Source organism: Marmota marmota, unplaced genomic scaffold, assembly GCF_001458135.2.
Source record: "Marmota marmota marmota unplaced genomic scaffold, marMar, whole genome shotgun sequence".
Classification (NCBI taxonomy): domain Eukaryota; kingdom Metazoa; phylum Chordata; class Mammalia; order Rodentia; family Sciuridae; genus Marmota; species Marmota marmota.
Window position 1 is genome coordinate 14,109,102 of NW_026000229.1, and position 16,615 is coordinate 14,125,716.

Genomic DNA, 16,615 nt, shown 5'->3' on the forward strand with positions numbered 1-16,615 from the left:
AAAAAAGAAAAGGTGAGAGTACCACTGAGCCTAAGAGGTATCAATGTGCTGTGTTGGGGGTTGGTCTATGAAGGGGAGAAAAGACAAAAATGATAAAAGCTGAAGGCAACTAAGAAGAACCTGATAGTCAACTGAAAGTGAGGGAAAAAAAATACTGAAGACATAAAAGTAGGCTTAACTAGAAGGATCAAATCACCCAAATTTCCCAAGCCATATACTTACTGCTACTGCAATTCTTCCAAGGACATGTTCTGGAATTTTCCTATATACATCCAAAGATCCCCCTGCAAGAGACAAACATCTTGTATTACCTCAAATGCAACTACTAGAACAGGGCACTGGGCTCCTCTCTGTACAATCATGGTGAGAATGTTTTTCTTCTTATATTATGCGTTGAAGTATGACTAGTCATCATGAAATATAACTAAACACTTCTATTTTATTCCCAATTGTGTGGTCACCTACAAGAAAAAAACTGAAGGACATTAGTCCAGGGCAGACTAAGAATCTGTATTTTATAGAAACGTGAATACACACACACACACACACAAAAAACTAAAGATCAACATGACAATCACACTTGTCATTTCATTTGTGTGCCAGTTTTCTCAAATGTAAACCACGGACCCATCTAGAAAGTTTTTCATTAGCCAAATAAAAGCTGGTGGATATGAGGTTCAAAACACACAGTGACTTAAAAAGCAAAATAGCAATGTTACTTTTATCTTAATGAATGTTACCTTCAAATTAGGTACCAAAACAAGCAATCAATCTATTTTCAAGATACTTTCTTGGTTTTCTGGAAAGTCTCTTTGGAAAATGACTTTATGAGGTAAAAAAGAAAAAACAGTATCTTTATATAATAACTTATTTTTTACTAACATGGTTTTCACTAACATCCTTCATCTTTACCAAATTCAGCTTTAAATGATTTTTTGCCAATTAAAAAAAAAATAAATTATGAATATAATTAAGACAGCAATCATGTTTTTTTTTTTTTTTGTTTTCATTTTCATCAGTCTAGACATTACACAACTAGCACATAGTAGGTGTTTAAAAGTATCTGTCAGGGGCTGGGGTTGTGGCTCAGTAGTAGAGCGCTCTCCTCGTACGTGTGAGACCCTGGATTCTATCTTCAGCACGACATAAAAATAAATAAAGAAAATAAAGATATCAAAAAAAATTCTGTCAGATGAATCAATGCATGAGTGAAAACTACCATGAATCTCACCAGATAGGTACAGTTGCTCTGAAGCAATTCCAAAGATGGAACCCACACCATTTGTAGCAACAATAGCATCACTGAAATAAATGAAATTTCATAGGTGACTATTTTGAAGAAATCAATATTCTTTGGAAGTATAAATTTGGGTATGCTTATTAAATTTTCAATATCATATAAGTGGTATAAGAACTTCAAAAATATAGTTTATGCAAAGAACTATTACTTCATTCATTAATGACATAAGACTAATAATAATGTATGATAACTTTTTTTGATTGTGGATGGACACAATATTATCCATTTATTTATCTATCTATCTATCTATCTATCTATCTATCTATTTATTTATGTGGTGCTGAGGACCGAACCCAGTGCCTCACACATGCCAGATGAGTGCGATACTACTGAGCCACAACCCCAGCCCTGATAACATTTTTTAAGAGTCAAATTAAGGTGTACAGCCTTCCGTTTGTATAAAGAAACTGTCCAGAATATTTGAGATTTATTTCACATCAAGGGCTAAAAATTAATATTTACCATTTTACTATTGGATGATTTACAAGGTATTAAGCTGAAGCATATTACTCTTTTGAAATGTTGTCAAGTATACAAATGTTTATATTTTTATGTCTCATTTTCCTAAAGCTGAACATCGGAAAAAAATTATTTTCTTTATAAAAATATTGTATATATGGGCTGGGGCAGTGGCTCAGTGGTAGAACACTTGCTTTGCATGTGTGAGGCACAGGGTTTGATCCTCAGCACCACATAAAAATGAATTAATAAGGTGCTGGGTTGTGGCTCACTGGTAGAGCTCCTGCCTAGCATGTGCAAGGCCCTGAGTTCGAGTCTCAGTACCACATAAAAATAAATAAATTAAAGGTGTTGTGTCCCACTACAACTAGAAAATAAATATTTTAAAAAATGAATTAATAGGGGGTGGGGCTGGGGCTCAGCGGTAGTGCGCTCGCCTAGCACATGCGAGGCTCTAGGTTTGATCTTCAGCACCACATAAAAATAAATAATATAAAGACGATATTAAGGGGCTGGGGATGTGGCTCAAGTGGTACGTGCTCGCCTGGCATGTACGGGGTGCTGGGTTCGATCCTCAGCACCACATAAAAATGGAATAAAGATGTTGTGTCCACTGAAAACTAAAAAATAAATATTAAAAAAAAGATGATATTAAAAAAAGACAGACACATTGTGAGGTCTGGTTTATCCCTAAATAATAGACATTTATATACTTGGAAATTGGTGTTTTCACTCCAGGGAGCACTTTTTCTGAAAACTCCAGCCAATTGCTAGAGACCACCTGTGCCTGTGCCTGCCTTAGCTTAGATTCTCAGAGACATCTTTTAAAGACCATTAGAACTCAAAAAAAAAAAACAAAAAAAAAAAAACAAAACCAAACAAACTAAAAATAAAGGTATTGTGTCCATCTACAACTAGAAAAATTTAAAAATATTGTATATGAACACATAAAGCTACTGGCTTTCTACCATCTTGTTTAAAGCAGATAGAGGAAAATTATAATTCTTTTAGATAAGTTTTACTTGTACTTTCTAGATTCTAACAAGAAGCTGGGAAGCCACAGTATAACTAAACCTTATGCACTGGCTCTAGGGGCTAATGGAAAAACCATGAAGGGGGGAAAAAAAAAGATCTAATGAGCAGAACCATCCTTATTTACTAAAGCAGAACTTTTATTATAGATTCAATGAAAGTGAAAATGTGGCAGAAAAATAAGTTTATATTCTCATTGATCTTTTAGATGAACTGGCAATTCCAAGGATGAATAAGCTGCAGAAGATCGAGGTTTCCAGGTTAGTCCTGGGAAGGCTGGTAGCTCATTGAACTGATCCCTTGGGAAAGGAACAGCTTGAGGGATACAGAACCTGGAGGTGCAAACTCATGCATATGTACCAGGACAAAGTCCTTGGTGAGGAGATTTATTTTTACAAAGGAAGTGAATTAGAGTTTGATTAGCTAAATGAACAATGGTTTAAACAAGCTGAACCAAAAAGTCAAAGATTACCTTACCACCATTATCAGCAGAATAAGCAAAAAAGGAATCCCATTTTGAGGTAGTTCACTGGTTTTTGTAAATACCTCTTTAATCTCAGATCCTGCCTTCCTTAGCCCTCCATGGATAAATCTTTACACAGCTGGCTCTGTTTCATCACTGATTCATCCTGTCCTTTCCATGCTCACAAGAGATACATGTCAGAGATGAAAAATAATGCAGCAGATCCACACAGAAGCAAAAGTTCCTGTTAAGCCCTTTGTGCAGTTTGGTAACTCTTATCAGTCTAAAAATTGAAGAGAATTCTGGTTTAATTTTTATTCAGTTTTACTATCATTTCTATCCTACAAATCTTTCCTAAAATGTTGGCTTTTTGTTGTTGTTTGTTTGTTTGTTTTAGTTCTGGGAAACGAACTGAGGGCCTTGCGCATGCTAGGCAAGCCCTCTACCTTTGACAGATGGGAGAAAACTGAGTCCCAGAGAAGTGAGTGTTATAGCATGGACATGAGTCAGTTGATGAAGAGCTCAGAGAAGACCTGACCCTTTGAACTCCCCAAAATGCAAAGATCTAAAAGGTTCCCCAATAACATTACATAGCTTTAGAGTCACAAAGGAACTTTTTTGTAGCTTAAAAAAATCCCACTGCAATGTGATGTTATTAAAACACATACTGACAGAGTTTAATCTTAGCTGAGATGATGGTATTCAAGATATTCAGGAACTCATTTGTGGCTCCTAGGTTTCGAACATTTTGTTTATTATTCCAAGGTCACTGGTTTGCTTGCTGTGACCTGCCACTTCCCTGTGTTCTTTGGCCACCTAACATTCCTGACCAGATATTTCCCTGCATGCCCTATTCACCATGGGAACCAAGAGGAAGACTGCCAGTAGTAGATTAGTAAAAACCCATGCCAATTGATAAACTACTACACACTTCTATTAATAAATCAGGACCACCACTGTCATAAAAGTAGACCAAAGGGTCCTATTAAGGATCTAAAACAGAAAGTAGTTATCATGCACATAAGATAAATATAAATATGTAGAAATGAACAAGAGGCAACATTAGTTTTATTAGTCCCAACATTTGCCTTAAAATGACCATGATTATTATTAATGTCAACTAAATGAAATCAAGAACCACAAGCAAAAATTTCAGTAGAAACTCTCTTAGTTCCTGCTAGTTGAAAATATAAAAAGCCCTTTCTTTGCAATAGGGTATTTTATTTTGTGGGGGTGGATCAATTTATTCCTGTGGTGATAATTTAAATACATGTATATGTACTGAGACCTACTATTTGGATGTTTCTGAGTGAACTTAGCTAAGACTTAATAAAAAGGTAGACTACAATCACTCCCCTACTTAGAACTTTCCAAAGGCTTCCTAATAAAGTCAGACTAAAATCTAAATTTCCTTGCCATGGTAGACAAGGTCGCTGCAATCTTGCTTCTGTCTGCTGCTCTGGTCTCCTGTTGAGCCACAGGTCCTCTCATCATTACTCTCTAGTCACTTAAACCTTCTTGATTACATCAAACTTGCTCCTACCTTGCAGCATTTATACTTGATACTCCTTCGACCTTGAAGCTCTTCCCCATGACCTTCCCTGAGCTAACTCAATGACATTAAGGTCTCTGTTACAATGCCATTTCTTAAAAAAAAAAAAAAAAAGCCATCACTGACCACTCTATCTAGCACCTCCTCTATCTACCCTGGATTATAACTGGACTTATCCCTCCCTAAGGGTGTCTGTCTCCCCTTTTAGAATATAAGCTCCAGGAGAACAGAGATTAATCCTTATTCACTGTTCAATCCCTATGTTTATAACAGTATCTGAAATAAAGTGCTCAGTAAATATTTGGAAAAAAATGCTATTATTAGATGAAAACTAAGTAAAAAATGAGAATCTACACTGATAATGCTGGAGTTGGGGGGAAAGTTGTCAATAAGTTTGATCACAATAGAAGGGGGAAGGAAGAAATGACAATTGGAGGGCGGTACATAATTTTTGGATTTTTTTGTATGTTTTGCTGTATATGAGCAAAAAACTATATAATATCTTCCACTTATCATGTCCAAAAGAAATCATGTATGTGTAAAGAACTAAAGGAAAACATGAGGATGACATCTTCCCAAATATAGGTTATTGATAAAGAGACAGAAATCATATGTAACCAAACAGAAATTCTGGAATTAAATAAGCCAGTTTAGATTATCCTAAGAAAATATAAAGAAAACCAAACACATTCTCAAGAGACCTGTGGGATACTATCAAGCATACCAACATATACATAATGGGGGATCTAAACACACGGAGAAAAGGCAGGAGAAAGAAAGAATATTTAAAGAGAAATGGACAAAACCTTCTCAAATTTGACAAAAAATATTAATCTATACATCCCCAAAGTTTATTAAACTCCATAAAGATAGACTCAAAGAAATTCATACCTAAACATATCATTATGAAACTGCCCATAGCCAATGACAAAAAGAGAATCTTGAAAGCAGCAGAAGACTCAACATATTATAAGAACTCCTCTATAAGATCAACAGTTGATTATTCATAAAAAAACTAGGGAGATCAGAGGCAATGGAATGGTACATTCAAATATCTTTAAAAAACATGATCAAGCAACCACTCTAAAACTATCCTGTTAAATATGAAGGAGAAATTAATACATTCCCAGGTACACAAAAATTGAAAAAATAAATCACTAGCTGGCCTATCTTAAAAGAGTTAAAATGGACTCTTTTTTTAAAAATTTTTTATTGTTGGTTGTTCAAAACATTACATAGTTCTTGATATATCATATTTCACACTTTGATTCAAGTGGGTTATGAGCTCCCATTTTTATCCCATATACAGATTGCAGAATCACATCAGTTACACATCCATTGAATTACATATTGCCATACTAGTGTCTGTTGTGTTCTGCTGCCTTTCCTATCCTCTACTACTGAAGGAATATAAGATTGAAGTTATAAGATAATAACCAAATTCATATGAAGAAATAATGAATATTGATATAGGTCTAAATAGGTAAGTACAAAAGATAAATGTATTTTTTTGCTTCTATCATTTTTCCTCCTACCAGATTAAAAAGACAAAATCATAAAGCAATAATTATAAATCTGTGTGAGACACACAATGAATAAGAATGTAATTTATAAAGCAATGACAGCACAAAAGAGAGGGAAAGAAATTGAACTCTATAGGATCAAAATTTTTGTATAGAGATTGCCCCTGATTTATAATTGTTCACCTTTCAATATTTTAGCTTTATGATGGTGCAAAAATAATACACATTTAGTAAAACTGTACCTGTAATTTTGATCTTTTTCCAGATAAGGAATATGTAGTAAAATATGCTCTTGCAAAATTGGGCAAAAGCAGAGAGCTACAGCTCCTAGTAAGCCACGTGATCATGAGGGCAAACAATTGATACATTTACCATGTTTCTAAGTTACGACATTCAGTATATTAGGTTTATGAAATGCGTTTTTATGATATTTTCAATTTATGATGGGGCGTAAACTTATCATAAGATGAAGAACATCTGTACCACTGAAATGGAGTTGATAATAATCTGAACTGAATTGTTATAAAATGTTAATTATAATCCCTAAGGCAATCAGAAATACAAAATACCAAAATTTCTAGAATGCAGTTAAAGTAGTGCTTAGAGGAAAATTTATAGCTATAAATGCTTTTGTTTGTAAGAAAGATTTAAAAGCAATATCTTAACTTTCTACTGAAAAAGAAAACAAAAAGAATAGCAAAATCCAACAAAACAGAAAAAAGGACTAGAGAATGTCAATAAAGCCAAAATGTGTTCCTTGAAAAAGAAACTGAGAATATTTTGGTAACACTGACCAAGAAGAGAGAAGACTCAAATTACTTCAACCTATTACAATCTGGAATAAAGAAGAGAACATGACTACCAATTTTCCAGAAATAAAAAGTACTATATGGGAATATTAGAAACAACTGTACACTGACAAATTAGATAACTTAATTGAAGTGTTATTCTAATATAAAAACTGAACAATGACATTATAAGAAAACTATAGATCAATATCCCTTTTGAACAAGGATGTAAATATCCTCAACAATGTATGTGGTTAACATGCACAAAACTCTGGGTTTAATCTCAACATTTCATACACACACACACACACACACACACATCTGTATAATTTATCATCAATAAAATATTAACAAACTGAAATTAGAAATATATGAAAAGAATCTATATCATAACCACATAGAATATTGCCAGGATTCCAATGTTGGTTTATCATGAGCAAATCAATTAACAAAATATGCCATGTTAATAGAAGAAAGGACCAAAACCACATAATAATTTCAAAAGACAGAGAAACGTGACAATGTTTAATATCTTTTCATGATAAAAAAAAACCACTCAACAAAATAGAAATAGGAGGGAATTTTCTCAAACTGATAAAGTATAACTACTAAAACCCCACAGTAAATATCATGCTTCCCGGAGAATGACTGAAGGCTTTCCCTCCAAAATCAGGTGCAAGAAAAAGGATGTCTGCTCTCATTATTTCTATTCTAGCCAGGGTAATTAAGCAAGAAAAGTAAGTAAAATAAAAAGCCTCTAAATTGAAAAGGAAGAAAGAAGTAAAACTTCCTCTATTTTCAGATGGTATGATATGTATATAGAAAACTCTTTAAGAAAGACACAAACACACACACACACACACACACACAAAAAAAAATAATACTAAAATTGATAAACAAGTTCAGCAAAGTTACAGGATACAGACCAATAACAATAAACAAAAACCAATTATATTTCTATACACTAGCAATGAACAATCCAAAAGTAAAATTAAGAAAATAATTCAAGTTACAGTATCATTAAAAAAAAAAATATTAGGAGGCTGGGGTTGTGGCTCAGTGGTAGAGCTCTTGACTGGTATGTGTGAGGCACTGGGTTCGATCCTCAGCATGACATAAAAATAAATAAATAAATAAATAAAATAAAGATGTCGTGTCCATCTACAACAAAAAAATTAAAAAATAAAATAAATGATGGTGCAAAAATAATACACATTTAGTAAAAACTGTACCTATAATTTTGATCTTTTTCCAGACAAGGAATATATAGTAAAATATACTCTTGCAAAATTGGCCAGGAGCAGAGAGCTACAGCTCTCAGTCAGCCACGTGATCATGATCATAAAAAAATATTTTAAAATAAAAATAAACAAAATATTAGGAGTAAATTTAACAACTAATTGCAAAACTTTACACTGAATATTAATATACATTACTGAAAAAATTGAGATCCAAATAAGTGGAAAGACATTCTATATTCATGGAATGGAACACTTTATATTTTTAACACAGTAATACTGCACAAATTGATCTACAAATTCAGTACAATCCCCACCAAAATCTCAGATGGCTTTTTTAGAGAAATGAATGATGGTTCTAAAATTCATATGGATTTACACTTCTCAATTTCAAAACTTATTATAAAACAATAACAATCTAGAGTAATCAAGCACTCTAGATTGAATGTGGTACTAGCATAAAGATAGACAAAAAGATCAATGGAATAGAACTGAAAGTACAGAAATACATTTTATGAGTCAATTAATTTTCAACTAGGTTGGCATGAAAATTAAAGGGGAAAATAGTCAACAAATGTTCTAATATAAATGGATATTGACAGGCAAAGGAATGAGTTTGGACTCCTATCTCACACTGTATGTAAAAGTTAACTCAAAAGTGGACCAAAACCATAAATATTAAAAGCTAAAATTATAAAATGGGTTAGAAGAAAATAGGTATAAATTTTTGTGATGTGGGATTATACAAAGGCTTCTTAAATAGGACATCTAAAGCAACAAGTTGGCAATGATATAGAGAAATTAGAATCTTCATACATTGTTAGTGTGGATATAAACTAGTATAAATGGAACAAAACAGTTTGACAGTTCCTCAAAACTTTGAAGAGGCTTATCATATAACCTAGCAATTCTACACCAGGATATAAATTCAAGAGAACTGATTCAATATACATACACAAAACAACCCATATACAAATACACAGTAGTAGTATCTATTATTAGGCAAAAGTGAAAATATTCCAAATGATTATCAATTCATAAAACAATAAACAAAATGTTGTATAGCCATGCAATAAAATATTATTCAATGAAATACTGGTACATGCTTCAATGTGCATGAACTCTGAAAACATTATATTAAATGAAAGAAGTCCAGATGCAAAGACCATATATTGTAGGACTCCATTATGTGAAAACTTCCCGAATAGGTAAAGTTGTCAAGGCAGTAAAATCAGGTTGACAGGCACTGGAGGGAAGGAGGCTAATGAGGGACTTATAAAGGGTAGGGATTTTCTTTCTGGGAATACTTAAAAAGTGTTTTGAAATTAGATGATGGTTGCATAACCTTAGCAACATACTAAAGACCACTAAAATTATATACTTTAAAAGAGTGAATGTTTTATGATATTTGAATTACATGTTAATTAAAACGTTTTAATGTAACTGAATAATTGAAGACTTCAAAGGAAGAATGATGAAAATTTAAACAGTAACCTATATTGGCATATGAATCCTCTTTTACTAGTTGATCTCCACAACTGTCATACTTCTATATTTTAGTAAGATTTTAAATTCTTGACATCTACTAGAACTAATTTAGCACACATTATACAGTTATTGTAGTATATCAAGGTATCAGTGTTGACTCATTAAAAGTCTTGCATAGGGGCATGAACTACCTGGTTTAGTAATGTATTGAGAACTCCCACAAGGAGCTAAGTACATCTTTATTTAAAATGTTGCGTTTTAGTGGCTAGACATGGAAAAAACTGAACATGTGAAATTTAAAGACTGCTTGGATTTAAAGTGAATAAACAACAATAATGATGACTTCATTTCATTTTCAGTATACCCGGAAACCTTCATTTTGTCACAATTTTCAGATTAGGAAAGCTACAAAAATAGAAATGATTAAAAAAATACAGAAGGAAGGAAAGGACTAAAGTCCAAAGAAAACCAAACACATCTGACTAAACAGCTGTGTTGAAAAACAATTTCTTATCTTGCAATTAAGAACCGATTTCTTTCTGAAAGACACAGGACATTGGGTTAATAGATTTCTTTAAAAGAAAATCTGTTTTAGCTATTGAAACATTAAAAGAACAGAACATATGTTTTGCAAGTAAAGACAGATTGCATAGAAGAATCAAATATCAAACCACTGATTAGACTAGCATTTAATCTATTCTATTTAAATTTTCAATAAAAGTAAATGAAGTTACATTCTTAAAATTATAACTCAGTCATAAATCTTTAACACCAGGAACCTTTAACACTAAGATGCTTTCAGAGTATAAAGAAAGGAATTATTAGTATATTTTAATCACCTTAAGTTGTACTTGACATCTGTATCAAAATCAGATTGTAAAAACTTCAATGTGCATAAACTCTGAAAACGTTATATTAACTGAAAAAAGTCCAGATACAAAGACCATATATTGTACGACTCCATTATGTGAAAACGCCCAGAATAGGTAAAGTTGTCAAGGCAGTAAAATTAGGTTGCCAGGCACTGGAGAGAAGGAGGCTAATGGATTTAAATAATAATGGATTTAATGATTAAACTCTACTCCTAAAGTAATTTTTAAAATATTGTACAAGGGAAAATACTTACCATCCATGAATTCAGTACATATTGAAATCCTGTTTTCTACAAAAAATGCCCCATAAAATCCTATGATATATGACGAATCACACTGCAACAAAAATAAGACAAAAAAGAAGTTGAAAAACCTACAAGCCAACACCATAAGATATGTTTTGTAAGTAAAAATGACCAGGAAAAAAATTACCTTATAAAGAATTTCTAATTCAGACATAATTTGCTTCTGAAGTTCCAGCGTAATATCTAGTAGTATTACCTAAATATAGAAAGGTATTAACATTAACACATTTATCCCCACCTTCAAATTGAATATAATTATAATCATTTTGAAACGTAACAATTTTTTTTTTAAATGGTGGTTCCTTTATTCATTCCCCTCAGCTCTCCCACTGTATACACATCTGTTTAAGCCTTTGTATTGGGAGAAGTGGTACAGAAGTGATTGATGGGACCAAGGAAAAAGCCAGGTCTCAAAGGTCAGCATTAATGGCATTAAAAGTCAGTTAAGTCATAGCACTTTTAATTTATGCACCCTATTTTGGCCACATTGGTTATTTTCACAGGAAGATACAAATGACCCCCAAACCATTAAAAAAGAATTGTCATGTAATTCAGATTCTAGGCAACAGAACGCTAAATAAAAATAACATTTAAAATGAGGGTTTTAGTTATGAATAGAAGTTTTTAAAATATGTCTTTTTAAAATTTTCTCCCAGGTATTTGATGTTGTTTTTTTTTTTTGCAAACAAATATTGTTAGAGACTATCAGAGCTTGAAGGAACTTCATTTCACCCGATTTCCTTCTTTTAGAGAGGAGGAAACCAAGGCTTCTCTTCAGGAAGCCTTGCTGTTGGGCAGTGCTGGGACCCCTGACTTCTGTTCTCCTGTGCTTCCCTGGACTTCCTGTTACTTCATGGTTTTCCTAACAATATCAACCACTGAGTTGGTCTTGTAACACAGAAATGTAGAAAAAAATCTATGAACTTACATAGGACAGATTCTAGTTTGTTTCAAATTTTTACTTTTAAAGGAAGAAAACAATCAACTGTTCAAAATTTACTCAGCACTTCAGTAAAACCAACTCAAGATAAACTGTTTTTTACTTAAAATGACAGTGATGAAATAAAACAGGTAAAGACAAGTTTTAAGAATTGTGGTGGTTTCTCACTCTAGACATTTGTAGGTAAAAACAGCAGTCCATATTATCATGATAATGTAGTTAAACACCATTCAAAACTGAATTACATTTTATATAACAAATGAATATATATAATCATACCGGGGAAAAACATAAATTAAGACTTTTAAACTGCTGACAGAGCAAAGAAAGAAAAGGGCAATTCTAAAACACATTTTTAGTAGTGACATCCATTTGAGGAAGGGGAAGGTTAAAAAAAAAAGGAGGCATCTCCAGTTTCTATCAAGAGTTTGCTTTAGGGTTATTTATAAAAGCTCTCACTAATCTAGATTGTAAGTGTAATACAAAACTGCCAAGACACATTTAAACACTTCTCTCGATCAATAGTCATTTGCCAACAATATTCACTTACATTTTTGTTCTAGTCTAAAATTTAGCAACAAAATAAATTCATCTAGTGTTGTTTCAATTCTATGCCATAAAATACCACTTGTCAAATACAGGGCATCTTTTATCCTGAAAAACTCAGCTAAAAGAAATATAGTTATTATTGACCCTGGCTTTACATTATAATTACCTAGGGTACTTTTAAAAATTCCCAATGCACAGACCTCATCCCAGAACAATAGGTCGTCGGGCCTCATCTTCGTATTTATAAAAAGCTCCTAGCTGATTTCTAACCCACAATAAGGTTAAGAAACACTTCTTTAAGGTTTCAAAAGTGCCATTTATGTAGTGCTAAGAAATATGAGCGTAAGGATGTACTGCATCCCTGGGCCATCAACCTGGAGATGAGAGGATTCCACGTGGCTCTCCAACACCTTGAAATTAGCTCAAAACTAAGAAGACAATATCATTCCCTTGATCAAAAGCCTTAGTTGGGTTCCTTTTTTTTTTAATATTTATTTTTTAGTTGTAGTTGGACACAACATCTTTATTTTATTATTTATTTTTATGTGGTGTTGAGGATTGAACCCAGGGCCTCGAAGGTGCTAGGCGAGTGCTCTACCGCTGAGCCACAACCTCAGCCCTTTTAGTTGGGTTCTTGATCCCAATTAAGAACAAGGCTGGGGTTGTGGCTCAATGGAAGAGTGCTTGCCTATCATGCATGGGGCACTGGGTTTGATCCTCTGCACCACATAAATGTAAAATAAAGATATTGTGTCCACCAATTAAGAACAAAGCTAAAATCTAGCAGGACATTTCAGAAATTCTTCCATACTAACCCCTTCTTCCACTACTCCCAGCACAAACCCACTCCCTGTGGGAACCTGATGGATTTTCATCATCCACACATGCCTGGTATTTTTTTGCCCTTCCTCCTTTCCCCCTGTGCTTCCTCTTTCCACTCCACAGTCAACAATTATAAAAACCTATTTGATCTCTCAGACTCAGCTTGAACACTTCACCACCTCCATGAAGCCACTCCAAAGCCCTCCATCAGATTTCTTCTCTAACTCTGATCCTGTTTCTCCTTCTCACATTCTGCTTTAGCCCTCAATGCTCATCTTCTGAAATCAAAGCAGCCTTGAGGTTGTAGAGTGGTCATAAACCCTCCAAGGGCAAGGACTGAGGTGCACTTCTCTCCCCTCAGCTCCCAGCACAAGGACTTCTTCACAGAAGTACCCATTAAGTGATGTGGGATTTAATTAAAGTGCTCCATACAACCATGATCCTCTATATAAGCTGTTTCCAGACATGAAGAAAATAGATTGCTTGATTTCTACACCTAAATTTGAAAGCAAAGACATAAACACTAAAACAAAAGTGCTACACTGATCTAAAATGGAGAAAGGAATACTATATTTGTGGAGCTAATCCATTATGCTCTAATTGGTCTTGATCATTCTTGGTATTTGCTCTAATCCAGAAGAGTGGAGATTCCATAATGGTGGAAAAGCGAATAAAGTAATTTCTAGGAACTTGAGAGGGAAAGTAAACTACCCTAAAATAACTCTACTCAAATGCTCTCTATTTTCTGGGAGACCTGGCACTCTGGGTGGAAGGTTAATTCCCCTTCCCCTGGGCATTCTTGTGAGTGAGCTTTAAAGCTGCTTAAAAAAAAAGAGAGAGAGAGAGAGAGACCAATTCATTCTTTGGAGGCAACAGGGGTAAAGTAAAGCAAATGCTAATTTTCTTTTTGAAATAAGTCTGGACTGCCAAGTCTTCATTGCTTTTATTTATTTATTTTTTATGGTTTTTTTTCCTTAAGAAGCACTAAAATGTTTTGAACTGGAGAGAATCTAGAATATGAAGCATTTCATGGAGAAAGGGTTAAGTGGGGAACTGAAATACCTGAGTGCTTTTCCATGGCTCTCCACTACACCTCCAGGACAAATAGGGATGGGTTGTCAAGTTAAATACAAGCAGTCAAGTGACTGAATTATAATTTACTCTGTGTTCAATTTAAATTAGTGTGAGGCTATTAAAATATACACTATAAATACGGCAATTCATCACGAGCTGTCATGGATGACTTCATTTATTTGCTGGAGTGGCACACGCTCCACTAAAGGGAAGGAGAGCAAAATCACAGGTCAAATTAAGCCGCTATTCTGTTTTAATTCACTTATTTAATCTGTGGAGACATAATTGTCTTTTACAGTATGTACAACTCAGAAAGGAAATTTGGGAGGATTATAGTCAGTATACAAATGATTAATCAAATGGTCCATTTAAATGCTAGTTTAAAAGCAGCAGAAACCCAAAGCAGTCAAAGAATGATAATCAGCACATGCTATATACAATGCTAAGAAATTTCCTGTTAGATGGATTTTTTCCCAATTAGAAAACAAACAATACTGGGAAATCAATTAAATCCTCTAAGCGTTACTATTTGAAAGATTTTATAGAACACAATTAATGGTATAAAAAGGTTCTGCTTGTAAGATGGCTAACAGTATTTTTATTTGTTTTCTGCTCTACTTATTTGCTTGCAATTGTCTTGCCTACCTATACCAAACAAACAAAAAGCTAGTTAAAACCACATTTCATATGTTACATGGGTCATTATCAAATAGTTATCTTTAAAATATGATTAGCATAATTTTCAAGATGTACTCTTTGAAGCAGAAAATTATCTAAATTCCATAGTATAAAATAAAAATTTAAGGTACTTTTATTCTTCTCCAATCTCAGCTTCTTTTAAAAATATATGATCTCTTCCCACCTTTAAGTCTGAAAAGGGAAACACAACAATGAGCCTTTTTGCCTAAAAACAAGAACATTTAAAAAGACATAAACGTTGGAAACGCTGAATAGGAATAGAAAAGTAACACATTTTCAAGGACTCCCATCTGATTGTTCCCAGAGACATCCAAAGTGTGGGTCCGACTGACCACTTGACTTGGGAAATCAAATCTCCCCCATCATTCTATGCAGGCCTCTGAGCCCTGCAGGTGATTCTGTGTAGACAAGGACTGTGATTTGCTGCTCTTCACAATCCCTCTGTGACACCAGGCAGCCCTGTTTCACAGCTGGGGTCACTGAGAGGTTCAAGTGACATGCTTGAGGTCACACAAAAGTCAGGAGACGGTCAGGAAAAGATCAAATGCGCTTCTAACTCTTAACCTTCCATTTCACCCTTTAATATATATTACAAAAAAAAGAAAAAGGTAAGAAATATTCCAGTGGAGAGCAATGGTCCATACAAAGAATACTATAGGATATTTTGTTTGTGAATTGAACCTGCTTTCAAGATGTTACTTCAAAAGATGAACGAAAGCCAAGCACAACAGCACAGGCTTGTAATCCCAGCCACCAGGGAGGCTGAGGCAGGAGGATCACAAGTTCAAGGCCAGTCTCAGAAACACAGTGAGACCCTGTCTCAAAAAATTAAAAGGGCTAGAGATGTATCCAGAGGTACAGTATCCCTGGTTTAATCCACAGTACCACAAAGAAAGATGAATGAGTGAACTAAAGAACAAAGAAAAGAACAGAAATGTATTCATTCATTCATTCAGTCAGTCAGTCAACAAATTATGTGTTAACCACATTTACCCATCATATGTGGTACCCTGTACTAGGCCCTATAAGTCCATGAAGGGTAATCACTGAGTAAGGAAAAAAATAGATAAGCTCTGCTCACCACTTACAAAGAGAATTCAAAATAATAAGGGAAATATATTCATCACGAGCTGTCAAGGATGACTTCATGGAGCATGAAATATGAAGCATTTCATGGAGAAAGGGTTAAGTGGTGAACTAAAATACCTGAGTGCTTCCACAGCTCTCCACTACACCTCCAGGACAAATAGGGATGGGTTGTCAAGTTGAAAATTATGCTAATTGTATTTTAAAGATAACTATTTGATAATGACCTATGTAACTATGAAATGTGGTTTTAACTAGCTTTTTGTTTGTTTGTTTGGTGTAGGTAGGCAAGACAATTGCAAGCAAATAAGTAGAGCAGAAAACAAATAAAAATACTGTTAGCCATCTTGCAAACAGAACCTTTTTATACCATTAATTATGTTCTATAAAATCTTGAAATATGCTAGCATAATGCAAGATGGTGC

General features: G+C 33.9%; 1 protein-coding gene across 16 annotated transcripts in view; it reads right to left on the reverse strand.

Moving 5' to 3' along the window:
- The window catches only part of Map2k5 (mitogen-activated protein kinase kinase 5), a 243,479-nt gene that overhangs the window by 143,176 nt on the left and 83,688 nt on the right, over positions 1-16,615 (reverse strand). For all 16 annotated transcript variants that reach the window (XR_007343974.1, XM_015480492.2, XM_048793802.1 and 13 more), the window contains 3 exons: positions 11,148-11,216; positions 10,970-11,051; positions 223-284 (listed from right to left, as the gene is read on the reverse strand). Coding sequence is in view for 15 of the 16 variants with exons in the window: in XM_015480492.2 (XP_015335978.1) it covers positions 223-284; positions 10,970-11,051; positions 11,148-11,216 (213 nt within the window). In the remaining variant the exon portion in view is untranslated. The remainder of the gene's footprint in view (positions 1-222; positions 285-10,969; positions 11,052-11,147; positions 11,217-16,615) is intronic.